The sequence below is a fragment of the Barbus barbus genome, assembly GCF_936440315.1.
Source record: "Barbus barbus genome assembly, chromosome: 21".
NCBI lineage: Eukaryota > Metazoa > Chordata > Actinopteri > Cypriniformes > Cyprinidae > Barbus > Barbus barbus.
The window spans coordinates 17,273,479-17,288,461 of NC_136749.1; the positions used below are offsets into that span (position 1 = coordinate 17,273,479).

Sequence of the window (14,983 nt, forward strand, 5' to 3'; positions counted from 1 at the left end):
TTTTCAATACTATTTAGGGCAGACCGGGTGGATAGTATGCACATTGGGACGCAGGGTATGTCTTTCTGTTTGTGTATATGTGTGGCTGGAAAACAAACCTAAAGATCCAGAGCTTTACAAAAAACCTTTGGGAGATACAGAAATAAAGATACCCAGAGAGACAACAGGAGGGAGAGAAAGGGAGGGAGAGAGGGAGCACACAGTGGGCTTTGGTCGCATCTCAGTGCTCACATGTGGTTAATCCGTTGTGTTCCCTAAAGCCGGAAACACTGATCATTGGGGTGCTGAGGGAAGAGCAGGTGTGTGCGGTGTGCCTGAACCTTAATTATACCCAACACATTCAAAGTTCTCATATATTTATATATACAGAGTCTGTGATGCACTTCTGTAATCATGATATGGCAACAGTTATGTACTGTCGTTTTTACACAACTCATTGAACATATTGATTTTTAGGGAGTTTTTTTATGTAGCTTAGAATCAGAAAGACACTCCACATCTCTGACACCAGGTAAGATATCTAGGCCTATATATTTGAATGATCTAAAATATATGTGTACACTGGACATTATACAATGCTATTTTTATGAAATGTGAAAACAGAGAAATGCCACGTTTTTTCAAGTTTCTCTCTCTCTACACTTATTATTAGTTTATTTCGCTATTTCTCGTGAAACAATTAGCATTTTTCGTAACATTGTTTGTTTGCAAAGTGTTTTATGCCCTGGATGATAAAGTTGCCCAGCACGTTCACTCTTTTAAATCAGTTTTAGTTCCGCTCAGAGCCACAGACGGACACATTTTGTAGTTGCACACAGCGCAAAGCGAAACCAATTTATACAAACACAAAGTTAGTGACAGCGACTAAAATCACCGACAGTAGGGTTTCGCTGTTTACCGTTTTCTCGACAGGTAAGAAAAGACTGAAACTGAAAAAAAGGCAGTTTCAGTATATGTGGTTTACAATCACAGATCTGAATAAAGTCTCTGTTGAGGGAGTGTAACGTTAGCAAGCTAACGTTAGCTGAACTTCTACACATCTGATTGCCCTAAGGGATTTTATTGTTATGGCGTATTAAAAGTATAATGTTGAACATGATTTGTCAGCTAACATTGACAGTGTAACAGTCTCATCACGCTTGGCGTGTTGTCTGACATCTGACATAATGTTGACATGTGACACTTGCACTTTAGTATCTTTGGTTTTACCATGTTTTCTACACATATAACATAGTAATAGTAACGCTGTGATGTTGGACTATATTCCTTGAAGTATCTGAAAGTACAATGTAAATACCATGGTACAAAATTATGCATTAGTATATCAGCCTATATCAAAAATACCATATTATTACCACCTGTTACTGTTGTATTGATAACTTACTATTGTACTACTAACTACTTTTTTCTACCCACTCTTTCAGCGTAATACTGTATTGTCTTTAATAATATCTCATATGTCATTTGTAATATTTATATATATTTTTATTAGTGCTGGGCAACGCTTAATCGCTATTAACCGCATCCAAAATCAAAGTTTTTGTTTATATAATATATATATGTGTGTGTACTGTGTACTGTTTATATATAAAGATACACATACAGTATGTATTTTGAAAATGTGTATATACATGTGTATGTTTTTACTTATATAATTTATATTATATATGAATATATTTAATAAATAAGCATAACATATTTTTCGTAAATATATACATGCATGTATGTGTATTTATATATACATTATAAATAATAAACACAGTACCCACACATATATTATGTACACAAAAATTTTATTTTATTTTGGATGCGATTAATCACAATTAATCATTGCCCAGCACTACTTTTCTTCTATGGTTTAACAGTCATATTGTCTCTTACTGTCTTTTAGAAAAAGACTATGTATGGATTTGTTAAGCACTGACCTTATAATAGAGGTCATAAGAGACGGTCATGATGGCGGAGGAGGCTGGAAAGCTTCCACTTCGGCGCCTGGAGCCCCCCATTCAGAAATTCATTAAAGTGGCCATTCCCACTGATCTGGAGAGACTGCACCAGCACCAACACAACATAGAAAAGGTACAAACACACACACATGAACAGCGACAGCAAAGCCCAGCACATCACACCCAAAACTCAGCATATGGTCAACAGAGAGAGCCATGTGTCTGTGTGTGCGGTCACCATAGGGAGTCGAGTGCTGAATAGCTCATGGTGTATCTGAAATCTCTCCCACTTAGCCTGCTTGAGGAACAAATAATAGGATAATAGGGTTTGGGGGATCTTGCATAGCCATGGAAACCTAGATGATTGTGAATTACCAGGCTGTAATCACGAGGAGATTTTATTAAATATACATAAACAGTTAAAGTGGTGAAATTAACTCAGCTTCCTTGTTGCAGTTTCAGAGGAACGGTCAGTGGGACAAACTGCATCAAGAGCACATCAACTCTAGCCGCACTGTTCAGGTACAACAAAATTGTAATATAGCAAATTTTTTTCGTTGAAATTATGATGATTGACAATGAAAACTATCACACTGTTTTTTTGTTTTTTTATGTTGATACATTTATTTAGCAAAGATGCATTCAATTGATCAAAAGTGACAGTAAACCCATTTATAATGTTATAAAAGGTTTCTATTTCAAATAAATGCTGTTATATTGAACTTTCTGTTAATCAAAGAATCCTGAAATGTATCACGATTTCCATAAAAATACTAAGAAGCACAACTGTTTTCAACTGAAGTATTTTTTGACTATAAATTATTCTTGAGAGTTCAATTTCCATAAAATAAAATGTAAAAATCCTTATCCACATGCAAATGACTGGAAAATCATTTTCGCAAAGTGTGGGACAAGTAGGGGAGAGCGGGGCACAAAGTAACACTTTTTGACTTTCTCAAATTGTGTGAATCCACTTCGTGTTCAGAGTATAACTTTTTTATCCACAGTAATTTCACACTTGTCTAGTACAAATATGTCGCTTTGTTTCATAAATACAGTGTATATGTTTTTCTTTATTTACCCTCAAAAATTGGAAGTGAAATGTGACAACATGCCCCGTAGGTGGGGTACATTGTAACAGCTGAGGGGCACGTTGTAACATGACCATATGACATCCTAAAATGTTATCTGATCTCATGAAAAAAATATACAAGACAAACTAAAATATTTTGTCAATAAAATAAAATGATTATTTATTTTAAAATAAAATAATGGCGTTTTTTAATAATTAAAAGTAATCTGATTTTTGAGTTTGACAATGAACATATTGCAACCATGCCTGGGACGGCCCATATAACCGAGCCAAAATGCTTTCCATATCTTGAAATAATATTTTCTGAACATTAAACAATGATTGTCAGTCTTTGTTCACTTGTTTCTCATTGTTTCTCATTAAAATGTATTAAAGTAAATAGTGTGAATAACATCGCTAATGTCATAGAATAGCACGGCAGGGCAGATTGTAACGCAGTGTTACAACTTACCCCATCTGCACAACTTTAATTTAAAACCGGTTAGTGTCTTCTGCTAGTTAGCTAAGCATTAAAAAAATCTAAACTGATAAATAACAGATTGGAGATTAAAATAACAGCAGATTTCTCTCATTTTAAATTAGTAATAAAAACTGAGATGAAAAATTTACTTAAGCCAGAAATATAATTTTACTATGGTAAAATAAATGTTCAGCGATATCTTCAAAAGACTTTTGAATTTTGACGCACTTTTTTTTTCTATATAATGTTGATATGGTAACTGTAAATTTGGATATGCTAGCATGTGCGGAAATATTTAAAAAACGTGTGTTACAACTAACACCGCGTTACTTTGTGCCCCGCTCTCCCCTACCATTAATGACTAGGGGGAGTTGGGTTCTTATGTGATGTTTCAGTTAAAAAAAAAAGCTGAGCTGCTGCCATCCATACAATCACAGTGGTTTGAAATTGAAATCGAAATACATAGTTAACTTAAAAACTAGTTTGACAGCTGTGGTCACTATTCACTTTCATTGTATGATGAAGAGCTGCGAACTGTTCCTTTAAGCCATTGGTCTCAAACTCAATTCCTGGAGGGCCACAGCTCTGCACAGTTTAGCTCCAACCCTAATCAAACACACCTGATCCAACTAAGGTCTTCAGGATTATTAGAAACTTCCAAGCAGGTGTGATTTGGAGCTGGTTGGAGCTAAACTGTGCAGAGCTGTGGCCCTCCAGGAATTGAGTTTGAGACCACTGCTTTAAGCAAAAATAAAAAAAAATGTCATCATGTTGGTCAGGTTCAACGCAGGTTGAACAAAATTTAAAAGGAAGTAATCTGTGCATTCACAAATTTCTCTGAGCATGATAAAAAGATGCCTTCATCCTGTTCTGATACAGCTGTGAGATGTGTCTATATATATATATATATATATTAAGTAATGTTTGACTCAGCTCTCTGTTGTACGGGATGGTGTACGTGTGATGTCTTTTCTCTACCTAATGGCCAGACAAGCATGTAACCTGTGTGTTAATGTCTCTGAGAGTCTGTCCGGTTCTCTCATGGGTCAGTCCTTGGAGCGTGTTATGTGTCGTGAGTGTGTGTGTGACCTTAGCACCCAGGTCTGGTCCCCCCAGAGATGCCAGAGAGCTTTCCTGTGTCCACCACCGCAGAGAGTGTGTGAGAGCCTGCAAGTGTTTCTGTGTCAGCGAGATGTGGACGACTGACAATAGACGGAAACAAGACAGATATTGTTAAAGTAGCTCCCCGGGGACAGAAAGAGAGAGAGCAAGAGAAGAAAAACCCTAAGATTGCTCTCATCACACACCTATAGAAGGAGCTTTGGGGGTGGGCTGGACTGACCCAGATTAAGATTTATTTCGGCTGTCTTTTTGAGATCCTTAGTGTCCCCAACCTATATTATAAAGCAAGCTGCATACGTTGGTAATGTTTTTAGTGTTCTGTGTGTATGTGAATCGGTTAGGAGGGATGATCCTTAGTATGATTATTCAGAGTGTGAATTGAGAGCAGTTGAGTGGAATGCTTTGATTGGCCAACTGTTAGCTTTGACCCCGTGTTCAATACATATGAACCGATCTGTAATCCCTGCTAGATGTTTGCTTCTGGATGTGAACCGATGGGAATCGATGGGCCCCGACAAAGCACCAGTTCTTTTTTATGTCTAACTTAAGGTTTTCATCAACATCTGGTTCATAATTAATGAGAAAAATAATCACAGGGTGCTTCTGCTCCATAGAAATCCTAAAAAAAAAAAAAAAAAAAAGAATTATAAAATTGTGATATCCAGGTCTGATTAATAAAAATAATTAAATCTTAAATAAATTAAGACTTAAATAAATTGAGTCTTGAGAAAGATCATGGGCATTTCTGTAATGATTTTTTGGATTTTCTGGTAACAATATTTTATTAGTCAAGCATTATGAAGACCATAAAAATAGACAGTGGGAGTTAAGTAATAATACTTTAAAAGATTTAAAAAAACAAAAAAAACATTTTCCAGTAATCATGAAAATCTGTAAAGTTCATGGAAAAGCAGTAAGAAATCATTGGTTTTTAAACTTTTTCTGCAAACTCACACAAACGCACAATTTTGACTGAGAACTTAATGAGATGTTGGCAATGGATGAAATATGTATATCTGGTTATACTCGCATGGAGAGAAAAATTTGTGAACAATTTTGGGTTTCGGGTTTTAAAATTTGACAGTTCTGGGTTGGATCCTAGGGTCGAAGATGTTAAACTGTGACAATCATTCACAGTGTCATATATTCCATTTCGCTATACTTTTTTGTTTAGTAGAACAAGTTAAATTTGTATAGAAGGAAAATATTATATAGAGGTTTTGAATGAAACCATGGATCCTGTTATCACAGACTTTCACTTTTCCTCTTTGCAGCAGTTGCGATCGAACCTGCGGGAGATGGAGAAGTTGTGTGGGCGGGTCCGCAGTGCTGATGCCGAAGCTCTGGAGAAACTTGTTCAGCCAATCAGAGATCGAGCCTCCGCTGCCATTCAGGAGTTCCTCCAGATTCACTCGGATGCAATCAATAGGTCGGATGCTCCAACTGTCAGCACTCACGAAACAATCTGCACTGCCTCAGAGCCATTGCACAGTATGTGTTTCTGAGTGTGTCTATGTTGTATGAAGTTATTCAAGATGTGTTTTTATTATTATTGTTTTTTGCTAGCATTTTCACTTTCATGTGATGGGTTAGGTGACGGTGATACAGGTTTGCCTGGTTCCCCTGTCACTCAAACACAGCTCCTACTGCCTAAAATCCCTCCAGAACAGAACGCCGCTGAGTCCTGGGACTCTTTAGCTGAGGTAATACACACAAACACTTACAGACACATAAATATATTTGAATACAAAGACTTTAAGTGTGTTTGACTGTTGTGGTATGTTTGTTTAGGACCTACTGGAGTTAAATGGTTTAGTAAACGAGTTCTCCACTCTTGTTCATGTAAGTATCACACAGCTATGGAAATGATTCATTCTTTGTTTTGTTTTTGTTTTTTGTTTTTTTCAAAAGAAAGAAGTGAGAGACAGCATGTGTGGTATGTGTGTTGATAAAAGGTGGTGACCAAAACCCTTAGGTTTGGCAGAGCTGTCAGACAAATGGCTTTGTCTCCTGAGAGCCAACAAGGTGGTATTGATCCCAGCAGTGAATGAGTGTGTGCGTGTGTGTGTGTGACATAAAGAGATTGGTGACAGTCTGTCAGCCATGTGCTAACCAGCGAGGATTAATGAGAAGCCATGCCATATAGCAGCCATTATTAGAACAATTTGCAGTTGGAAAACTGGTGGAGAGATCATGTGTCTCTCTCTCTCACTCTCAAAATGATTGTTCACTCAAAAATTAAAATTCTGTCATCGTTTACTCACCCTCATGTTATTCCAAATCTGTATGACTTTCTTTTTCAGCAGAACACAAAAGAAGATATTTTGAAGAATGTTCATAACCAAATGAAGTTACTTTCCCATTGACTTCCGTTGTATTTTTTGTTCAAGAAATTTTGCTGTTTGGTTACTAGTTTTCTTCCAAAAATCTTCTTTTATGTAGCACCAAAGATAGAAAGTCTTACAGGTTTGCAATGACATGAGAGTGAGTAAATGATGACAGAATTTTCATTTTTAGTGGACTATCGCTTTTAGGGTTGTTTAAACGAACATATCATGGGCAACTAGATTATACTATATAGGTTCTGCACAATGTACTGCATTACTTTTAAAAGTAATGTTCCTTATTACAATAAAAAAAATTTGGTCCAAAACCAGCCCTGGACTAATAGTGAACCTAAGGGGAAAATGCTTAAAAAACGCCCCTTTTAATAATAATATTTTGTGTATGTTTCCATATGTATCTACAAACACCTTTTGCTTATTCAGGGCTGCAAAACAAAAGCTTAATATCAGTAACAGTTGATCGTGACTGTCAGTAATCACTTCACACTCTTGGGTAACGATGATGGGATCTGGATGGTGGTAAGTATAATATGATGATAGCCAGCCTTATTAGCGCTTGCCTCTCTGTAGAGGACACCCACAGTATACACTGAGCCAAAGATGACCCCAGGAGGTCTGCTTGTGTGACTGTGTGTTCTCTTGAGCATCCATACAGATTGTGAGCAGACAATGCTGATTATCGTCTACTCCTGAGGGGAGGGAGGGAGAGAAAAAAGAAAGCCATCAATAGCTTTTGTACCCAGTCATTAGTGAGTGTCTTAAAATAGTCTGTTTACTGGGTTAGGTGGCAAGGTGTGTGCGGATGACTAATAAATAAGTGCTTATAGGATTTTGATTAGTGATGAGTGTTTTGGCTTCTCCTCCTCCACTGATGATGATGAATTGTGCCGTTATTTAACCAACAGAAGGGCTTAATTGTAAAAGTGAAATTATATTTCACAAAAAAAAAATTCATTCTCACAGGCCCCACTACAAAAATAAGTTTATATAAGTGTGTATTTGTAAATGTGCCACAAAAAAAATATCTATCTATCTATCTATCTATCTATCTATCTATCTATCTATCTATCTATCTATCTATCTATCTATCTGTCTATCTGTCTGTCTGTCTGTCTGTCTGTCTGTCTGTCTGTCTGTTATACTTTTATAACTTTACTGAATGCTTTTAAGATTCTGACAGGTCAATCTTGAAATTTTAGCGAAACCTAATCTATGGCCACGTACACACTGCAAGTTTCAGGAATGACAAGCGCATTTAAATGCGGGGGTGAGTCCCGTAAATTATCGTTCCGTGTGTGTACGGAACAGCACTCACTCCCGCATTTGTAACCATAGCAACATTCTGTCGTCTTGCAGGAGTGAGTAAAAGTTTGGCTGTTTGTTATGTGCCATTTTTTGACTAAAGACTCCGTCGATTTTAACTAAACTACCGCTGATAGATGTGCAGCGTTGTGTTTATGCTCGGGAGGCTGCTTTAGAGAGTGCTGTCTTGCAGTGTTGCCATGTCCTCATATTTACAAGCGCTTTCAGGTATGTTGTTTGGTCTTAGCTCATAAAGATAGGCACTTTATGGAGTTAAGTGGTCTGTCGCAGGATATGAGATATTATTATTTTTTTTGGTATTATAAAACCTAAAGCATTTGGGTGTTTTAGTGTTTTTTTGTGCTTGTCCTTGCTTGTTTGTTTTTATTCTATGAATATCTGGAAACACTGACACGTTACTGCATGGCTCATGAGCACAGCTAGCCCCGTGCTAAGTTAAGACTTCTTTCACTGTTATTTTCTTGCATCTCACATACAGATGAATACACTACACGTTCAAATACATCATTAACAACTAGTTGTTCAGTTCAGGCTGCGTAGAATTTCACACTGCGTAGAATTTCCGTAAATGCAGTTGTCACTACCTGTATTTTAGTGAATTATGTGTGTACAGAATGCGATTAAGGAGCAAAAGGTGAACTGACAACCGAATTTAGCTGCAGTGTGTACATGGTAACATAACATTTGGTGACATTTAAACCCGCAGAATTCACAGCAACAATGTCCAGTACATTTCAGAAAACCAAATGTTTAAATCTGCAAGACATAAAAACACATATACAGGATCAACATGTTAGATTTAGTGGCAGTGGATCACTGGTCAGATGGAGACAGTTCATCAACTGACCTGAAACTGTCTCACACTGGCCCTGGGCCAACAGGCCATCCTTATTATTGAGCCCTGAGAAAGCACACTCAAGACACATTTACATACACACAAATTATTTCAAAATGAAGCGGAAGAGGAACTCTAACTTTACAGTTGCCATGAGCTGCAGAGAGCAGTGCAAATACAGATTTCTTTTCACACAAACACATGCTACACAGGGGCAGGTGCCAGGCTCATGTAACTCTGTGCTGGAGAGTTACAGAAGATTTTTCTATTGTGTATGTGTGTGTGTTCGTTTATGTGTGCACGTGTGTGTAGTGATTACTTAGAGCTCACACTGATTTAGACAGAGAGACAGCTGCCACTCTTTGAATATTTCATAAGCTTCCGACAGACCACCCAGTTACCCCCGACAACCAGCCCCCTCCCATTCACCCTTCTGCCCCAGCACTCAAACCCCTAGCTATCCACAATCAAGACTACTGAGCAGGTCTTTGTCTGCTTTTTATGAGGTGTTTTTATATTCAGTGGGATAGGATTTAGATTTTTTTTTAAATGATTGTCACATATAGGCATATAAAACATTCTAAACAGCATTTTTCTAAATATTGTACATTCTTAATTATACATGAAATATTTATGTAGAAGTTTAGAATTTGTGTATATGTTGTCAAATCGATTAATAGTGATTAATCGCATCCAAAATTGTTTGCATTTAAATAATGTATGTGTACTGTGTATATTTATTAGTGCTGTCAAACGATTAATCGCATCCAAAATAAAAGTATGTGTGTGTACTGTGTATATTTATTATGTATATATAAATACACACAAATGCATGTATATATTTAAGAAAAATGTTACGTTTATATATTAAATATATTTATATATGATATAATTTATATGAATATAAATATATACATGTAAATATTTCAAAAATATATGCTGTATGTGTGTGTCTTTATATATACATAATATACACAGTATATATTTATATTTACATATAAATATACACAGTGCACATACATATATATTTATATACACTCACACTCTCACACGCTTATCGACTACTCCTATATCTTGTCTGGAGTTTGTGTGTATGGACAGTCTGTAACTTGTGTCTTTCTGTCTTAGGCTCAGCAGGAGAAGATTGACAGCATTGAGGCCAACGTTAGCATAGCAGCCGCTAATGTGGAGGAGGGGACCCAGAGCCTAGGGAAGGTAAGGGGAGAGGGGACACTCCTGCTAGGGGATCGATTCCACTCTACCCCCCTGCTTCACTCGGCCTACCCTGCCATCAGCCCATTGATCCACCTCAGAGCGCAAGGAAACCACAATTAAGAGAGAGAGAGGGGTGGCGATGGTGGCGGAAGGCATGGAGTGGAGAGGGATCGATGTGTGTTGGTTGGCCCCTCGCAGGGAGTCGATGTGTGCGCGAGCGCATGGAAGTCTAAAGAGTGTAAAAGAGAGTCTATAAACAGCATTTGAGTTCCTGCTGGGGGTTTGATACATATACACACACATACTCACGCCAACTTTTGACAGAGAAAGCAAGGGAAGGGTGAAACATGGAGGCATGGGCCGTGTGTGTTTGCGTGCAAATGAGGGTTTGTATGTGTTTTATTGATCGAGTCTCAATTGAAATGTTTCTCTTTTTTGGAGTTGAGAGTTAATGCAGTTCTATTGAGCATTTTGTCTGATGCCCGTGTAGAAAGTAGACCCACCTCTGTGACTGCTGAAAAGGACAGGGGGTGGTCAACACACATACACACACACACCGCTAAAGACATAGATATTCTGAAACACACACACACACACACACACACACACAAAGTCGGTCCTTAAAGTGCTGGCTCAGGCATATCCGAATAACATGAGCTACTTCCTCAATCTCTCTCTCCACACATAATTAACTGCTTGGTTAACCCTGCCTTGTGAAGATGTGAGATGACAGAGAACGAGAGCATGAGAAAGGGTGAAAGAGAGATGAGAAGAGAGGAAAGGTGGCATTTGATGGTCGACCCTGCTTTTAAAGTTTACATATCTTCACTGAAATTAAATTGTGTGCGCGCGCGCTGGGGGGGCTTGTTTCGTTGTGCTAATTAAAGAATAATCTGGCTAAGGGAGTTTTTCTTTTTACCTGATATCAAATTAATTTACCAGGTCTGGTTTGATCTGCATACGTCCAATTTCATCATGGCTTTTTTTATTTTTTTTTATTTTTAGATCTCTGATTAATATTGTGTGTGTTTACATATGACTACGTATGTTTCTGTTTGGCTGGAAACTGGACATGAAAGACTTTATAATTGTTTGGTTATCAGAAAAACAGCACATGAAAAGTGTGTTAGTTCAAACAGAGTTTTGGGACATTGATGCCACCTAAATGATTAATTTCTCACCTGTTTGATGCTTTCACATTTTTATTAATTTACTCAAAAATACATACAAAATGCACAGATACAATGACTTGAAATAATGAACATTTTTAAGGATATCTAATAATTATATTAATTATCATAGCAAGGAAACTAATAATAATTATAATAATAGTTGTTTTTGTTATTGTTAAATCATTATTATTGTTATTATTAATAACATTAAATAACATAAAACGTGCCAAATCAGTTGTGTGGATCACTCCTCTGTGGCGACCCCTGATAAAAAGGGAATAAGCCGAAAGAGAGAGATTAAATAGTTATTTAATTATTATATTAAATATTACATATTAAATAATAATATTTTTTTTCCCTTTATTGTGAACATCCACAATGACTGTGTGCATATGTTGTGTTTATCTATCTATCTGTCTGTCTGTCTATAGATATAGATATAGATATAGTGTGTATGTGCTTTTTCTCCACAGGCAGCCCGTGTGAAACTGGCGGTTTTGCCCATGGCGGGTGCAGTGGTGGGGGGAGTGCTAGGGGGGCCGCTGGGACTCTTAGCAGGATTTAAAGTGGCGGGGGTCGCCGCTGCCGTGGGGGGTGGACTGCTTGGTTTTGCCGGGGGCAACCTGATCCAACGGAAGAGGAAAGAAAGAATCGACCTGCAGCTACAACAGCTTAATTGCAACAACGACAGTAAGAACGACACTCAGTGACACACTCGAGAACATTTGTTTTTGTAGAAGAGGCCACGAGACGACGGAGTTGCCGACCCACGCACGTTCTGAAATAAACACCAGACGTTCAACGTACATAAAACAACCACAACTGCAGAATAACTCCTACACGCAGTGCAAACATGCACAAGTGGACCTGCTAATTTTCCTTTTGCCTTAATTCATCATTAATTTCTATGCCAAAGCAAACAAGGCCTTATTCCATCATCTGATGTGCTGCCGAACAGCTGATTGACCTTTGTAGCAGTAATGTGACTGTAGGTGTTAGAGGTGGTTAACGATTATAGGTGATTGTTTTATGAACTACATAACAGTAAGATTTGTTATGCATACTGAGGATTTGCAGTAGGTGACACGGTTCTGTTTACTACAGTTATGTAGGTTTTGCTGTGGTAAAATTGCAGGATTCTTGCAGAATTTCATGGTAAACACTTAAAATGCCCCTAAATGGTATTGTAACTGATGCATTTCTTTTCAAAATTGTTCATGGGTTATGAGTAGATATAAATGAAACATTGATTCTATGTAAAATACTTTATAAGGTTTATATGTATCACAGATGTAAGAATGGAGGTAATGCACAGTAGTGAGAAACTCAGCACACTATGAATAAACGATTAATACACATCATTATCAATGACAAATTATGCCATTAAAATTATGATATAGTTTCCATATTCTGTGGAGCCCATGGATGCTTGTCTTGCCTTAACGTTTGATAAATTCAACATCTGAGATATCTAATTATGACTGCTAAAAATAAATACAATTTCAATAACACTTAATAAGCCATTTTAATGAATAATTAATATACAAATTTAATGATTTGCTTATATATATATATATATATACACACACACACACACAAACATATATATATATATATATATATATAGTTTTATGCAAAAATTTGGGAAAAATTTGTAAATATATGTGTGTGTGTGTATAAATATATAGTTTTATGCAAAAGTTTGTGAACCCCTTGCAGAATCTGAAAATGTAAATAAGTTTAACAAAATAAGAGAGATCATACAAAATGCATGTTATTTTTTATTTAGTACTGTCCTGAGTAAGATATTTTACATAAAAGATGTTTACATATAGTTCACAAGACAAAAAAGTAGCTGAAATTATTAAAATAACCCCCTTCAAAAGTTTGGGAACCCTTGGTTCTTAATTATTCACAGGTTCTGCAAGGGGTTCACAAACTTATGCATAAAACTATATATTTATACACACACACATATATATATATATATTTACAGAATAGATCCTTATGGCAATACTTACAACTTAAGGCTTATAACTGTACATATACAAGTTAAATAAATTATTGCTCACTGAAGAAGAGAATCGGTTTCTTGGGTAATAGCTGAAATTGTGGAAATACCAATGCTTCATGTATGATTTCTGATTATCTTGTGTGTTTTTCCTAGCAGTTAACACATCTGATCAAGATGTTTATGAAAAATAATGCTCAGATTTAGATAAAACATCCTTTTCAACTGGGTTTGCCCATGCTGCTCGTGTATTTCATGTGTCTTTCTGTGTGTTGCTGGGGTAGCTGATAGATTTGGGTGAGGTTTCCCTGTAAGGCCTCAGAGAGGCAAATCTAATACTGAAATCAATGCACTGTGAGACCTCCTTCAGCTCAAACAACATTTGAATGTTATTTGATTACGGTCCCGAAGGGCCAGCAGAAAAGAACAATAACCTTTTATGGTTTATCCACCCCTTATTATAGTTTCACATGTCAAAAATAGAGAAAAATAAAAATAGTCTGTTATCAAACCCTCTTTCTTGGTCCTTTTGCAGTTCTGATTCACACAAAATGGTCTATAGCAACTACAACATACGCTTTATCAAAGGATTCAGCAGCAGTTATTTAAAAACCAACTTCTCATAAAAAACAAAGTTAAATCTGATTGTTTTTGTCCTGACTTCTGCTGCCCCCAGTCTCACGCGTTGTTTTTTGGGGTGAGCAGGGGCATCCCCTCACAAACATGGAGCCGGGTCTGAGACGTACACTGGCCCCCACGCCTTCCTCATAACGCAACACACTGGACTTCCCCTACGAAGGGGCGAATGAACGTCTCCAAGAGCACATGTAAGCCACCCTGTGCGTGATGCACGAGCGAGATAGCCCGAGTGCTGAGCTCTGCATGTGTTCGGAGGGAAAGTCCCAGGCGACTGACCTGGGCACAGCCGAGTGGCAGACACATTGCACTTTCCACATTCTGTGCGAACACTCTTACGCGCTCAAATGGAAAATACAGCAGGCCATCTGTGGTGCTCTGTGATGTAATCTCCATAGGTGTCGTGATGTCATGGGTTCCTGCTGTGGGCGGGAAGATGTTTCATGACATCAGAGACCCTTTTTCTTGTGTCTCCTTTAAACACCCACTTCAGATCATTTCCATTTTACTATAAAGACATAGCTAAAGATAAAAGTCTTCTTTGATGTCTGAAGATAAGGACGGTGGAGGAGAAACCGTTGTCACGTTAGGTCACCTTCACTAGAAGTTTATAGTTAGAAATAGTTGTAAATATTTCATGAAAATATTGTGCAAAGACAGTTCCAAGCGTTTGTACACTGTCATTTGAATATTCTCCATATTCAAACCTGTTTCCCCCACACTTTTAATAACCAACTTGTGGCCTAAATATCTGTCTGCTCTTATTAAAAAAGTACTTTAAACATTAAACTAAATATTAAATAACATTTGGAGGCAAATTACTGC

The 14,983-nt window shown here is 37.2% G+C and overlaps 1 protein-coding gene across 1 annotated transcript; it reads left to right on the forward strand.

The window, feature by feature from the left end:
* The first annotated feature begins 792 nt into the window (after positions 1–792).
* On the forward strand, positions 793–12,932 carry LOC306887026 (syntaxin-17-like). The gene is made up of 8 exons (XM_079444486.1): positions 793–912; positions 1,892–2,079; positions 2,403–2,468; positions 5,896–6,112; positions 6,215–6,324; positions 6,413–6,463; positions 10,253–10,339; positions 11,985–12,932. Exons 2-8 carry the CDS (start codon positions 1,954–1,956, stop codon positions 12,219–12,221), a joined length of 894 nt encoding a protein of 297 aa, XP_079300612.1. The 5' UTR covers positions 793–912; positions 1,892–1,953; the 3' UTR covers positions 12,222–12,932.
* Positions 12,933–14,983: the final 2,051 nt, after the last annotated feature.